General features: G+C 34.9%; 1 protein-coding gene across 2 annotated transcripts in view; it reads right to left on the bottom strand.

The window, feature by feature from the left end:
• Positions 1-1,338: 1,338 nt before the first annotated feature.
• LOC123533027 (thiosulfate sulfurtransferase-like) overlaps positions 1,339-15,999 on the bottom strand; it is a 28,778-nt gene continuing 14,117 nt past the window's right edge. The window contains exons 5-8 of one of the 2 annotated variants that reach the window (XM_045314683.2): positions 13,836-13,965; positions 9,629-9,727; positions 8,065-8,189; positions 1,339-7,039 (exon numbers count right to left, since the gene is read on the bottom strand). In XM_045314683.2, coding sequence (XP_045170618.2) covers positions 6,971-7,039; positions 8,065-8,189; positions 9,629-9,727; positions 13,836-13,965 — 423 coding nt within the window. In that variant the 3' untranslated portion in view covers positions 1,339-6,970. Of the gene's footprint in view, positions 7,040-8,064; positions 8,190-9,628; positions 9,728-9,748; positions 11,828-13,835; positions 13,966-15,999 lie in introns of those variants that run through there. The other variant, XM_045314684.2, reaches the window with a different exon arrangement.

The following is a 15,999-nucleotide window of genomic DNA, read 5'->3' on the forward strand; positions in this document are numbered from 1 at the left end:
AGATTTTTTAAAAATCAAACGTTTCCTATGTTCACCTTTATGTCGCATATTTGATGTTGTAGGCTAATAATGTATTTTTCATCGAATTCTGTCGAAAAGCGTTGTTTTCCTAATAAATTAAAAGATAAGGGTTTCTCGGTTTATAAATCAAAGTACTGAAAGTACAGAATGGCTGGCTACCACAAAATACCGGATAAAACTGTGCGTGAAAGATGTTTGCAAAATCTTAATTTTATGGTTTTCCGTATCAAACCAAGGCGAGCATAGGGTATTGTTGTGCGGAATCATCTTAGTTAACTTGAGAAAGGTAGTGTTAGGATATTACAGACTATAGCTTGTGCAAAAAGACACTGTGTTTGTTCCATTGTAGTTAGCACAATTAGTGAGACAAACGGCAATTAATTCTCGCGTGGGAATCTGCAAAACGGAAACTAATATCTAACAGAAAAAGTTAGGTTCCGAGAGCGCAGTCCCATCAACATCAACCGCGTAGCAGTGTATGTATGGATGTATACACAAACATAATTATGTACACAATACAAATGAAGTAAAACTTATACACAAACGAGGGTAAAGTGAACTATGAAAGAAACACAGTCGGGCACCGTCTTGTAACTGTCAAAGACAAACACATCACTGGTTAATTTAAACAGGTTTATGCAACGCTTGTAACCTTATTCTTGGCCCCACCATGGTTCCAAAGTCAACACTTTAAAGCCAAAATGATTCATTGACTTTAATATAGCCTGGGCTTACATAAAATTATAAATAAGCAGTGATAAGTATTTAAAAGCTTATATCAATATACCGTGTTTAGAAAACTACCCTACGGACAATGAAATTACTTACACATTTGAACGGCTTTTAACTTGAAGAACAACACTCAAGAGAGACGAGAATCTACTAGTATATGAAAGCGACGGCCAATACTATTCAAAAAAGCCTACGAGTTGAACGACATTACAGGACACAATCAATTCCTATTGACACAAGATCCACATGGAAACAGGCTTATTCATTTTGGGTGGGTGTGGGAGAATCAGATGATATGAAAGCGCAGTTCCTCTCAAGCGAAGGGTAGTAGTCCAATATCACTGATACTGAAATGCTTGTAAAGAAAAATCCAGGCCAAACTGTTGTTGTAGAACCTCTCCAAGCAAGCCAAATCCTAACAAGACCTACCTTCGATCAAGTCTATGTGATTTGGCATCAGCAGTTCCACCAGCAGAGGAACGTATCATGTCCCAACTACAGCGCAAGGGACGGTCTCTGTTTGGTGGACAAAAAGTGAGTGAGGCCAAAACGGAAATCGTGAAAGAGAGCCAAGAAAAACTGACATAAGTATTTATTTATTTATTTGGGTTTTACAGCGCACCAACAACTGACATAAGTAAGATTACATAAGTAAGATGATAAATGCGTCAGCAAATATTCTATATAAGAATTGTCCTTTTAGGCGTAACTTGGTAGAATCCACCTAAACACAACCAAATGCACATTTCTGTACACATGTATTACTTCACCATGTACACTGAAAATAGAACTGTGTTATCTCATGTACTTTAGAAACAATCATTTTGATTGCATTGATCTTTAAAGGAGTTCTGATTTCATTATTTTTGCGATTTCTTCAATATAAATAATTATCTCAATTTGAATAATGAGGCATAATAGTTGAATGTTAATGTGTGCTTTCAAAAAAAAAAAATAAATAAAAAAATTAAAAGGCGTACAGCTGATCTTCAGTTAGTGTATAGAACTATTCAGTTATTTTTCCCCAAATAAAGTATTAATTATCAATAATGATGATACATTTATTATCTGACCATAAATTAATATTGAAATTTATCAGTGATTGTGTCTGTGATTTAATTTTCAGGGAGTTATTCTATTCTAATGTTTTATTACAAATTGCGATTTCCTGTATGTTTAATAAAAGGATTAGAAAATCATTTTTAGTTTTGCAAGCTCTTTAAAACCGTGTGTTTCTTTTCTGAAGGAATCAAGAGTGGACAACGTTCCTCTCTGTATTTTTTAGTATTTTTACTTTCAATAGGTACAAGAAAAGAAAAAAGGAAGAATACTAAACAACTCGAGATTCATAATGTTTTACATAATTATGAATATTTGTTTAATTTCTTTATACAGTGTGACACATTACTTTGTTCATAACAATGCCTTGTAATTTACTCGTTTTCACTGTTTTGTTCATATGTACATATAATCTCCAAATAAAGCTCAATTAATTTTTTTTCTGGTTTTCAATGATGTCAATTTTATTCTCATAATACTCTTTTAATGCTCAAAATATCAACTATTTCAAGTGCTTTCACAATTTCATGTTCTGCACCCTGTCTCCCCCATCTAAAAATGCCCCTTCATTCTTCAATTTGAAATCGTGAAATCGCGAATTCGTGAAGTGGAAATCGTGAAGTTTAATCGTGAATTCGTGAAATCAAGAAATCGTGAATTCGTTAAGTGGAAATCGTGAAGTTCATTCGTGAATTCGTGAAATGGAAATCGTGAAGTTTAATCGTGAAATCGTGAAATGGAAATCGTGAATTCAGGAAGTAGAAATCGTGAATTCATGAAGCAGAAAGCGTGAAATAACGAAGTTGAAATGTCACCACGGGTCTTTCGTAGTTCTCAGTATGAGAAACGTTCTAAATGCATATTTTAGACAGAGGCACACACACTCTTTTTTCAACAAACATAATAAGGACTCCAAAATATGTATATGTAGCTTTCATATTGTAGAGTTTTAAAAGGCGTTTGAGCTTGGCTTGACTCATGAAAATGTTTCCCATATATAAAGTTGATAAAAAAAAACACACAAACAAATAGTGCGCATATTAATTTTAGTAGAAAAAAAAACAAAGAGGCATGGATAAATATATTCCTTATTAGAAAATATGGACTGCCCATATGACCACTGGAGATTAAACTGAACAAGAAAACAAACTTAAGCAGGTATTTAACAAAGTTATGCAGCAGCTTAAAAGTTTGTTTGTTTGTTTGTTTGTTTTGGGTTTAACGCCATTTTTCAACAGTATTTCAGTCATGTAACGGCGGGCAGTTAACCTAACCAGTGTTCCTGGATTCTGTACCAGTACTAACCTGTTCTCCGCAAGTAACTGCCAGCTTCCCCACATGAATCAGAGGTGGAGGACTAATGATTTCAGAAACAATGTCGTTTATCAAATAGTCACGGACAACATACGCCCCGCCCGAGGATCGAACTCACGACCCCGCGATCCGTAGACCAACGCTCTACCTACTGAGCTAAGCGGGCGGGCTAGCTTAAAAGTACAAAAACAAACAAACAAGAGTAGTCTGCCTTGACTTAGAAAACTATATATATATAAAAAAAAAAACACCTAAGAACACATAAGATATGTGTGGCACTTCAGTCTTTAACTGTTGTAACATTATCAGTAAACTAATCTACTTCTGTTAAGCAAACCGCCAAATGATAGTTTTTGGCGAAAAACATGTATATATGTTTATGCCAATAAATATTTTGACTTTGACTTGACTTGTTAACTGACCATCACTTACACTTAATTTACTGATTTTATACATAAAAACAAAGAATCAATTAAATAATCATTTACCTGAAAATATTATGCAACTAATAATAATTATTAATATAAAAATGTAAAATATGCTTACTGTGAACTTACTAATTTGTGTGGACATCATGACCGAGTCAATTCACAAAAGTTTGTTTGTTTTGGGTGTAAAGCCACTTCTCAACAGTATTTCTGTTATGTAATAGTGGGCAGTTAACCCAACCAGCGTTCCTAGATTCTGTAGCACTACAAACCTGTGTTCTCCGCAAGAAACTGCCAACTTCCCCACATGAAGCAGAGATGAAGGATGAATGATATCAAACACAATGTCTTTTATCAAACTGTCAGAAGAAAATTCGCCTCGCACAAGAATCCAACTCACAAACCAGCGATCCATAGATCTGCGCTCTCCCTAAGCAGGCAGCTAAATTCACAAAATTTAATCCCAAGAAACTAGAAAAATTCTTAATCATTGAATGTTTAAATATTAAAATACGCAGATTCATATCCCCATGAAGCCATTTTAGCCAACAAAATTTTGTGCCACCGAAATTAATTTATTTCACCCTAACGCAATTAACAAACCCATATAGCAAATAAACAAGAGCTGTCACAGGAGACAGCGCGCTCGACTATTTCGATGCTGGATAGTGAAACTGGGCACATCTGAGGAAACTAAAGCTGTCACTGGAGTGTTTAATGACTCCAATTGTGGATGAAGATATTGCACAATAGCCTGAGTCTATGTCAAAAATATCAACTTAAAGTAATAAGAGAGATAAAGATAAAATGTATCAAAACACTATATAAGTACGTCCTAAGCAAAAAGGGGCATAATTCATTAAATATTGGTGCCAGAGTTATGCACCTTGTGTCATATGGTGTGGGTGATGATGTTGAACAACTTTATTAAGTTTGAATCAAATCCATTCAGTAATAACAGAGACAGAGTGAAAGTGTATCAAAACTTTAACCTAAAATTCTAAGTAAAAAGAGGGAATAATTAATGAAAAATTGGTGCCAGAGTTATGCACCTTGCGTCGTATGGTGTGGGTGATGATGTTGAACAACTATTTTAAGTTTGAATCAAATCCATTTGGTAATAACAGAGTTGGAGTGAAAGTGCATCAAAACTTTAACCTGAAATTCTATGTAAAAAGGGGGAATAATTCATGAAAAATTTCTGCCAGAGTTATGCACCTTGTGTCATATGATGTGGGTGATGTTGAAGAATTATTTTAAGTTTGAATCAAATCCATTTGGTAATAACAGAGTTGGAGTGAAAGTGCATCAAAACTTTAACCTGAAATTCTAAGTAAAAAGGGGGAATAATTCATGAAAACTTTGTGCCAGAGTTATGCACCTTGTGTCATATGATGTGGGTGATGATGATGATGATGATGATGATGATGAAGAATTATTTTAAGTTTGAATCAAATCCATTTGGTAATAACAGAGTTGGAGTGAAAGTGCATTAAAAACTTTAACCTGAAATTCTAAGTAAAAAGGGGGAATAATTCATGAAAAATTTGTGCCAGAGTTATGCACCTTGTGTCATATGATGTGGGTGATGATGTTGAAGAATTATTTTAAGTTTTAATCAAATCCATTTGGTAATAACAGAGATAGAGTGAAAGTGCATCAAAACTTTAACCTGAAAATCTAAGTAAAAAGGGGGGATAATTCATGAAATATTGGTGTCAGAGTTATGGCCCTTATGTCAGATGATGTGGATGATGATGAGGAATAAGTATTTTAAGTCTGAATCAAATCCATCAAGTAATTACAGAGATAAGTTGAAAAAAGAGAAAGTGCACGAAAACTTTAACCAAGGTGGGGACGCGGAAAGACGCTGAAGCCGACGCCGGGACGAGTAGGATAGCTCTCCTTATACTTCGTATAGTCGAGCTAAAAATGGTATTCACTGGTACTTATCATTTAAACAAAACTTAAATATTACTAAATTACTAATACTTAATTATCCATGCCTGACATTAACTCACTGATATTCCTTATAAAACCAACAAAATCAGTAATTTAGTTACTTATACAATGAATTTCTCTTCTGTTGGATCGAAACCGTAGGAGTTGAGTGTGTCATCATGTCAGACAGATGGGCAGTTCAAACACTATATATGCCCCCAGCGACTTTGACACTAGGGGCATAAAAGCAAGTAAGCAGTCAGTTAATTTAAAATTTGGAAAGTAACTGAGTTATATAATAAAGATCTAAGTTCCTTATTCATGCTTGAAAATAAAACTTCAGTTTAACACTGAACAACAAAATTAACAAATAAGGATAATTTTGGTCATTACAACTGCTCTGATGAGGGATCAAATGCAAATTTATTGAATGCCAAATTCAGGCAAGAAAGTTTTGTACATGAGATTTAAATATTTTTGTGTATTGTAACAAGATGAAAATATAAATAGATATACAATACTACAAACACTTTTATAATAACACAAACCTCTGTGATATACAGGTAATAAAATTGTTTTAGTGTCTTAATAGTGTACATGGAAGAGCTCATAGAAACTGAAATAAAGAAATAAACTAAACAAGAACTGTCTGTAAAACACATATGCCCTGCCTGACACCCGATCAGCAGCAAATGTGCATGCAACTTTCAGTTTCAAATTCACTGTAACTTCGACCTTTCACCTAAAGACCTAAAAAGAATTTTGGTCATCTATTTACCCCCATATATCATTAAAAAATATGAAGAATTACTGCCACAGGTCCAAGTGTTCTCTAGTTACCAATATGAAATGGTTTTCAGTCACAATGCCATTATGACCTTGACCTTTGACCCTGAACAAAATAGGGATCGTTTACTGACCATATGCATTCATCCTGAGAAGCTTCCTAACTGTAGCAAGACTGCTACTAGAGATAATTATGATTGTAACAAAAGTTTCAATCTTTTAATTTCAATGGCTGACAGTGAATTATTAAAGAAGAAAGAAAATTCACAGTTTTACAGGTTCCTACAGGAATTTTAATTCTTCAAATCTGCATTTTTATTGGAGTATGAAAGGTTCTGTAGTCTAGATTTTATTCTAGGTAATGGAAAAAAACCCTCAAAACAGTAAAAAGCAGCTATATTCATTCAGTTAAAATCAGGTAAAAAATCCCAGCCAGGATTACAAAATTACCAGTCAAACGTACACAGACTATACGCATGTTTTTATTGTAACTAAACAATGGATTAAAAGAAATGTATACTTATGCAAATTTTCTATGTAATAATATAATTTACACATACATAAAGCACCGGGTAAAAACATAATGCTAATAAAACTAAAAGGCAGAATATGGCACTATTTTTTTCATAATCTATGAAATTCTACTACCCAGATATACTGGACTTTATCCACTATCTTAAAATCTGCAATCACGATTTCTGTTGTACTTTTCCTTTATATTCGTCTGGTCCTTTCATAAAAAATTCTTGCCAGGATCCCTGAAAAAAAAGCTCAAATATCTTATGTGAAGCATTTGCAAATCATTACATAAAATGGACTCGCCGCCAGGTTTGTTATTTTTCATCGGAATTTGGATGGACTTAACTTTTTTACCATAAAAATGAAACAAGTATGTGTTATTCAATGTGCTTCATACAATATTTACCTAAAATAAACACACTGAAAAAGTCGTAAAACACACATGAAGTTGTATGATATAAAGTAAACCTCCATAACATGTTAGTCATATTCTAATACTGTGATTAGTATCTGTAGCGTTACTTAATAAAATGTAGCTTTCAGCCAAAAAAATCACCTTGAATCAAATTCATTTCAAACTTTAGATAATTTGAGGCTCATTTCAATAATTAGATGTTAATTTGAGCCGCGCCATGAGAAAACCAACATAGTGGGTTTGCGACCAGCATGGATCCAGACCAGCCTGCGCATCCGCGCAGTCTAGTCAGGATCCATGCTGTTCGCTAACAGTTACTCTAACTGCAATAGGCTTTGAAAGCGAACAGCATGGATCCTGACCAGACTGCGTGGAAGCGCAGGCTGGTCTGGATTCATGCTGGTCGCAAACCCACTATGTTGGTTTTCTCATGGTGCGGCTCATTTGTACACTTTGATGTTCATTCTCAATATCTGACAGGGGCCTCTGTGGCTGACTGGATTTGACTTTGTCTTTTTTATGTCAGATATACAGAGCGTTTCAAATATACCTAAAGAGAGTATTTTTGGTTTATCTGCAGTTAATACAATTCAATCGACCCCTGAAATGAATGAAATAGTTACCGAATAGATTTCGTTTTTTTTTATCAAATCACAATTTGCAAGCAGTTCCCTCTTTAAGTAACAAAATACATTTCTAAACTGAGTTATTACCCTACATTACGCCCTAATATTTATATTCACTTTGGGGACGTCAAAGTTATCATGATGAAAAAAAAGTTATAAAACAATGAAACAATACAGAAACTAGAAGATAAAAATTAATGCCTATACACAGACTACAACTCACCTGATAAACTGGAACATTATCTTTGCCAAGAATCTGGGCGGCCGCCGCAATCCCACATGCAGTCAATCCTCGCACACAAGTTATTACCATCGGCTTATCAAGATCTACTCCTGCTTGGTCAAACACTGAAACAGACTCACATGGTTATATCAATACATTGCTTTCACTTCATAGACATACCGAACAAAAACATAATAATTTTACATATTTCAGTGTAATAGAGATGAAGGTTGGTACCTTTTGTAGTGTGGGGGATTTTAAAATGTTAAGAAACAAGTAAATTCAGTGAATGTATATCCCCTGCCAAACAGGTTGTTTTGTGAATGGGGGGACTATATCTTGAAAAATATCTAATTTCCAAATATACTCAAATTATGTACAAAAGAGCAATGCAATGGTTTGTTGGTTCCTTTTTTACACAATCAAGGGAAAAACTCTGCCCTATTATATAGTGATCTATATTTGTATTAAGTTTCATGAAATCCATCAATGGGTTACCTTGTTTTGTGGGAACTTATGAATTTCAAAACAACGGGCAATAACTCTGTAGTTACAGAAGAGATCCTGTTGAAATATGTGCATGCACCACTGTCCTAGTGATCTATATTTGTGTTAAATTTCATGAAGATCCATTAATGGATTACTTTGTTATGTGAAATTTATGAATTGTAAAACAATTATATGGCAACAACTCTGAAGTTAATGAAGTGATCCTGACGAAAGTTGTGTGTGCACCACCATCCATTTGTGCAAAGTTTCATGAAGATCCATCAATAGGTTACTTAGATACAGTCAAAAATCCCTATTTACAAATCAAGGAGAAAAACTCGTGCTTTTACTGGGTCAAGGGGAATAATATCATATGTGAGTAAAAGGTCATGTGTTAATTAATAATTATGGGAGGTTTGGTAATTCTAACTAAAATACTTTTTCAATTATAAGCATGCATTTTCATTTTTTTTAAGAAATCTGCTTTTACTGGGTCAAGGGGATAATATTATAAGTGAGGAAAGGTCATGTGCTAATTAATAGTTATGTGAGGTTTGGTGATTATAGCTAAAATACTATTGATTATAACCATTTTCAATTTCAGACGGACAGATGCACAGCCGGACAAACAGCCGGACGGACAACACCAAAACAATATTCCTGCGCCTTCTGAGGATTAAAAAATCCAAATTATTTTAAATCATATTAATGAGAATGTTCTGTAAAGAAACATGTCCCTCTTTTTTCTCTGCAAAACAATCACTAGCAGTCATCAGACTTTTGTCAAAGAAGCAGAATTTTCATTCTAAGGAAGGGAAAAATTCCGAATCATTAATTTTACACAGGAGAATGGGACACAATTTCTCTACATATTTTGGATAAAAAGTCACTGCTATGAATTATCTGTATTGAGTGTTTGCATCAAATGTGACTAAATATATATATTTGTTACGATAAACAGTCAAACATTTATTAAGCAGACAGCCAATGGACTAACACTAATGTCAATTTTAGAAGTTAACAGACTGGCTGCTTAAGACAAGTGGATACTTGGCAAGATTAACTGTGTACTTACTTGCTTTCAGCTCAGCATCAGGCTTGATTGTTCCATCTTCCATAAACAGGTCAAAGAAACTAACAAATTTTGAACCTATTATAAAACCACCTTTTTCTTCTGAAATGGTAATGATACCATTTTTCAATATACAGTGAAACCCCTCTAAACAGAAGAGTCACCAGACCAGAGTTTAAGTTGGGTTTGGAGGGTTTTTCAGTTTAGAGATTTTTTCAGACATACAAAATGTAGTATAAAACAATAATTGTTGTATAAATACACTGAAACTGGATAGTTTTAAAATTTTGGTCTTGTTTAATTACTTCATCAAATAACATTGCGCCTTTATGTTTATATGCTACCAAGTTCAGCTAATAACGAAACATAAGGGGCCCAAATGGGCCTAAGTTGCTCACCTGAAGAGGGTCTTGAACTTTTGACCAGGCTTGAAGAACATTGATTGAAAGTTATTTAAAGGTTTTTCTATTTTTTTTTTCAAGGTGGCAGCCTCTTAAAACAGCCAAGCAAAACCGTCTTAACAAACATCAGAGTGGTCTATTCAAAAATGCTACAAATCAAGTTCGGTGAAGACACATCAAGTGGTTCATGAGACGAAATCTAAGTAATTGTTTTCTATTTTTTAACTCTAGTGAGGCTTAAAAGGGGCCAAATAAAAGGTAAAGGTGCCAAGATGAACCATCTGAGCAAACTTGAGAGAAGACCAGACAAAGATGCTACAGGCCATAATTGATCTTGATCCATCCAGCAGTTCATGAGAAGAAGTTAAAGCTTTGGTGGTCCCTGAAAGACGCCAAGCTGATCCTTTGAACAAACTTGAAAGAAGACTATATATAGATGTTACAGAGAAGTTTGGTGAAGATCAATAAATAGGTTCATGAGAAGATGCATACATATTTTTCTATATTTAGCTCTGGCAGACCCTCAAAGGGGTCAAGTGAAACCATTTGAGAACAACTGTTACATACCAAGTTTTGTGAAGATCTATCAAGTGGTTCATGAGAAGAAGTTGTTTAAAGTTTTTTTTTAAATATTAGACAGAACCACAAAAGACTGATACAGTCTGGTTATGATCCACCAAGTGGATCATGAATAAAAGTCTTTTAAAGTTCTTTTTTTTAGCTGGCCCTAAAAGGTGTCAAGCAGAACCTTTGAATACAATTCAGAGAGGACTTTACATGGATGCAACGTCGTTTATATGACTGAAAAATTGTTGAGAAAGATGTTAAACCCGAACACACACACACACGGATGCTGCAGACCACGTTTGGTGAAGATCCATCGAGTGGTTCATGAGAAGAAGTTGTTTAAAGTTTTTTTTTAAATATTAGACAGAACCACAAAAGACTGATACAGTCTGGTTATGATCCACCAAGTGGATCATGAATAAAAGTCTTTTAAAGTTCTTTTTTTTTAGCTGGCCCTAAAAGGTGTCAAGCAGAACCTTTGAATACAATTCAGAGAGGACTTTACATGGATGCAACGTCGTTTATATGACTGAAAAATTGTTGAGAAAGATGTTAAACCCGAACACACACACACACGGATGCTGCAGACCACGTTTGGTGAAGATCCATCGAGTTGTTCAAGAGAAGAAGTTGTTTAAAGATTTTCCATTTCTAACTCTAGCTGTCCCTAAAAGGGGCCAATCTAACCATTTGAACAAATTCGAGAGAGGTCCATTCGAGGTTGCTTCAGACCATGTTTGGTGAAGATCCATCAAGCAGTTCATGAGAAAACAGCCTTTAAATGTTTCACTATTTTTAGCTCTGGCAGCCCCTAAAAGGGGCCTGGCAAAGCTATATGAATAACCCTTGAGAATGATTCATACAAGGATATTGCAGACCATTGAAGTTAAATCCTGACCAATAGTTTCAGAGGAGAAGATATTGAGCAAATATTTCGACGCAAGATGATGGACGCAGGACAACGGACCATCCACCTACACTAATAACTCACCCTGAATACAGCTCAGGTGAGCTAAAAAGGCAAGCATCAGAAGTCAAATTGCCTATCGTTTTTGAGGGATTGTGTTGATATATAGAAGCTTGGTCTGGAAAAGGTGTCTGGTTTCCAGAAAACAGGTGTTCCTGTTTATATGGTAATTTTTCTGATGAAATGGGCAAAATATGTTCAGTTTTGAGGTGATCATAGTTTTGAGCGCTTTTAGTGAAATAAATATTTTACTTACATCTACTTCTTCTGAAACAAAAAAAAATGCTATTTTCTCATAAACTTGACCTAGATCTGTAATGGTTCAAGACAAATCTTACAGTTGTTTAGAATAATTTAATAATGACTTTTTATCATAAACAGACTGATACTGGTAACAGAGCCCTTTTACCTCATACAAAATAGGCTGAAATTTGGTAACTGGACAATTCAAACTTGGCCCATTATTTCCCAGTGTGAAATAAAATTCAAAAATATTTTAACCAAAATATCCTCTATTTCACTCAAATCATTACTGAAATAATAGAAACTGTTTTAATGGAAATAATTTTGTTTATTTATTTATTTCGAAAAATAACCGTGTCGTCCTTGCTAGGCAATCCTTAATATTTCCGCTTTTTTCATAGATGAATTTGGCCACTATGTTATATGGATATTTTACATACTCGTGCTCATTGAACCGAGAAAACAGTTCTCTGGCAAACCACTATTTAACGGTCAGGATCGCATGCAATTTTCTCAGTTCAATTGTTGCTTACGCCTGTACAAGTTGAAAATCTTCCCTCCCGCGACACCCCTTTTAGATTTTTAAGAATGTCAAAATAACTGTACATGTTCATATTCAATTTATTATATCAATTGTTATGCTAGGTATATATTATGGTAATAGAAATAGTGATGTTATTGTATCAGATTTGCTGCTTTCAGTATATTTTTCAGGTTATCAAATTTCTCTTTTGATATCCACGGACCTTGGCTTACATTGAGGCTGGATGAAAGTGTGATCACAATCCTGTTGGCTACGACACGATTGCTACGGCTACAGAGGACCAGTGTGATTATAGGAACACTTTGTGATTGAATTAATAAGTGTGTTTGTGTGTCAATTGCAATGTATTTGGTGTGCATGTTACTGTGGTATACTCTGGCTGTGGTTGACTTCAGTTGCTTCAAGTCCATTGCATTAAGTCTTTGTAAGTTGCTGCTTTTGCGTTGCTGTTTTGCGTGTGCTGTTTTGCATTGCTGCTATGCGTTGCCGTTCCAGCATCAATTAATTGCATCTCTGACCGTTATTTGTATATGATGCCATTTACCACTTAAATTTAATTGTAATTGACTTGAATTGCTTCGGGTCACTAGGACTGGCCCTTATATTACTTGGTAAAACCTGGCTAGCATTGCTGTTTTGCATAAGGCATCAGTATAGCGCATATTACCATACTGGCACCATTGATCTGTTTGTGTGATTGTTGTTCCTTTTTTCTCTACGTTGGTAGTGGTCTCCACTACGTTCCCATTGAGAAAAGAGGCATACAGACGCGCAATTTGTTGGACTAATGCGGAAATGCGCTGGTGTGTCTTGGATGACGTTAGCCACAAGGGTATCAGTTGACTTGAGTTGCTATTGCATTGCATTACACTTGTCAAGTAAAGGTTTTTGTTAATGGTGTTGATTTGCCAGATGCGCCCGGTCTCCTTTTCGGTCGATGGAACCTATCAGTCGGTAGGAGCTTAAATGTCCATCCTATCTACAGATTTTCTCGGGCGGCCAATACATATGCCAACCTTTTTACATAATTATATGCAATTAATGTGATAAAGTCATCACTTGGTGAATAATAAATATTGAGAATGTTATATGTCTTATTCTTTATTTCGATTAATCTTAAATAAAATATTTATATAAAATAAAATGTAAAATATTTTATTTCCTTCTTCTGTAAAATTTCCAATTTGACCAAAATTATGTTTAGATCTCCCAAAACTAAAGTCTACAGCCTCTTCCCAATTTTAGGGAGAAAAAACCTTGTGTAGGCTGAATAAAAACAAGCTACCGGTATTTCATTTCAAACCATGATTTATTCCTGGATCTAAACTACTGGCCAAGACAGACGTACTTTTTTAAACAAATTCGCCAATTTTAGCAAGTCTTTCACATAGGACAGCATAGCGGCACTACACATTTTGCAAAATGGTGTAACACTGGCACAAAGTCCTTGAGACAATGACAAAAATGAATATTTAAATAAAGATTTACCATCTATCATAGTAGGGTGATCCATAGGTCTAGCTTCAACAAGCTGTTCCTTCTTTGACTTCAAATTTTCCAGTATATCTTCAAACGTACGAAACAAATTTTTATCAAGCTTCGGCACAAAATCAGATCTCTGAAATACAAATCAGTTACATTTTTACCTGTTAGCCTTTAGCCTGCTGACAGCAAGTGATTTTGCCTTTGCAACCAGTACAGACCATGATCAGCCTGCACTTCATGGTCTGCACTGTTTGCTATTCAGTCAGTAAATTTTTAGTGAAAACCCCTCCGAATAATAAATGATACTGCCCAAATTGAATGATGGACCAGTCCATTTTAGAAATTAAGCAGGCTAATGATTAGGTATTGAATTTTGCGGATTTCGTGGTTATGTCAATTCAATAGAATAGTCGAAAAGAACCCATAAAATTCCCATTTGTTATATTTTTATATTCGGCTCAAACTATGAATTTACTGCAAACTAGAGCTGCTTTTGAGAAAATCGCATGTCTCTCACAACTACCTAATCATCTAAACAGTAAGTCAGTCTTAATATACTGCCAATTTTCTGTAATTCAAGGGCGATAATTCCGAAGTGTCTAGGCCGATTTGGCTAGTTATCGAACTTGGCCGAGGTCTTATGGTCAAACACATTTTGTTTAAGTTTGGTGAAGATCAGATGAAAAATGTTCGACTTAGAGCGCGGACAAGAGTAAAAAGGCCAATTTTCCGTAATTCAAGGGCCATAATTCCGAAGTGCTGGGCCGATTTGGCTAGTTATCGACTTGGCTGAAGACTTATGGTCAAACACATTTTGTTCAAGTTTGGTGAAGATCGGATGAGAAATGTTTGACTTAGAGTGCGGACAAGATTTATGAAAGACAGACAGACACACACATACACAGAGACAGGAGTAAATCAATATGTCTCTCACACCACTGTGTGGTGGGAGACATAACTAAAACTAGTTCACATTCTAACATGACCAGGTTTGTTTTTCTATTAAACAAAGAAGACTGAAAGTTTGAGTTATCATGCAACAAAATTACTGTTTGTACATCACTTCTATTATAAATCATAACGTCAAATGATATAGCCGTGTGCTAGAACAGAAAACCACACACAACAGGCAAATATCTGTCAAGGATGCAGATAGTACTCCTTGCTTTCATATTAGAATCAAAACAAGAGTTGTCTGTTGACAGTGCGCTCGACTATTCAAAGAATTGATGGAAGCATGGGGTCAAATATTACCAGAGCTTTTCAGACAAAAGAAGAAAAATAGATAGACAAACAATGTACCTGTATCTGTGGATTTGGATAAGTCTTGCACTATATGACAATGTGTGACCATGATGGTAAGTAAGTGTTCAAACTTTCAAAGCCATATTTCAAACAATTTAGACAAAAGAAACTTAGCTAATTTCTATGTCAAAATCGGGCCGTAACTGAGCTAAAGTCCTTGTGCTAGTTACGTAGTCTTGACTACAGTCCATAAAATAAACAAACGTGATTGTAAACATGGACGGCTCCAAACGGAAGGGGAAGAAGCATTTTATAGAAATATTTCGATGGCAAAATACAATACATATCCGTAGCCCTGACCAACCTATAAACCGGGCCAGTCTATTTTATAAGTGCAACAGCACGGTTGACTCATTTAAACGAGCTGTACATATGTAGACTATGATGGTAAACAAGTAGCCAATTGACAAACAGGTTAGGCAAAATATGGACAGCTATGAAAACTTTAATTGATTTCAAAGTCCAAAAAGGGCCATAATTCAGCTAAAATAGTTGACAGAGTTATTCAAAGTTTAAAAGCCAAATACCTTTGACAAAACGTGGACTTGTACGAAAACTGAACAATTTCCAAGTCAAAAAAGGGCCATAATTCAACCAAAGTAGTTGACAGAGTTATATACTCTTGCAAACAGGTAGAGACTGTTATAATAAACAAGTGATCAAAGTTTTGAAATAAATATCTTTGATGGTATTATATAATACATGATATTTGAATACCATTTCATTAAACTTTAACCAACGCCGACCCCCCCCCCCCCCCCCCCCCCCAAAAAAAAAAAAATAAAAATTGAACAATTTTTACTGTCAATGTTGCTATAACATTGACCTTTGACCTGATAATCTAAACAAGAAATGCAGAATG

Source organism: Mercenaria mercenaria, chromosome 1 (genome assembly GCF_021730395.1).
Source record: "Mercenaria mercenaria strain notata chromosome 1, MADL_Memer_1, whole genome shotgun sequence".
Classification (NCBI taxonomy): Eukaryota; Metazoa; Mollusca; class Bivalvia; order Venerida; family Veneridae; genus Mercenaria; species Mercenaria mercenaria.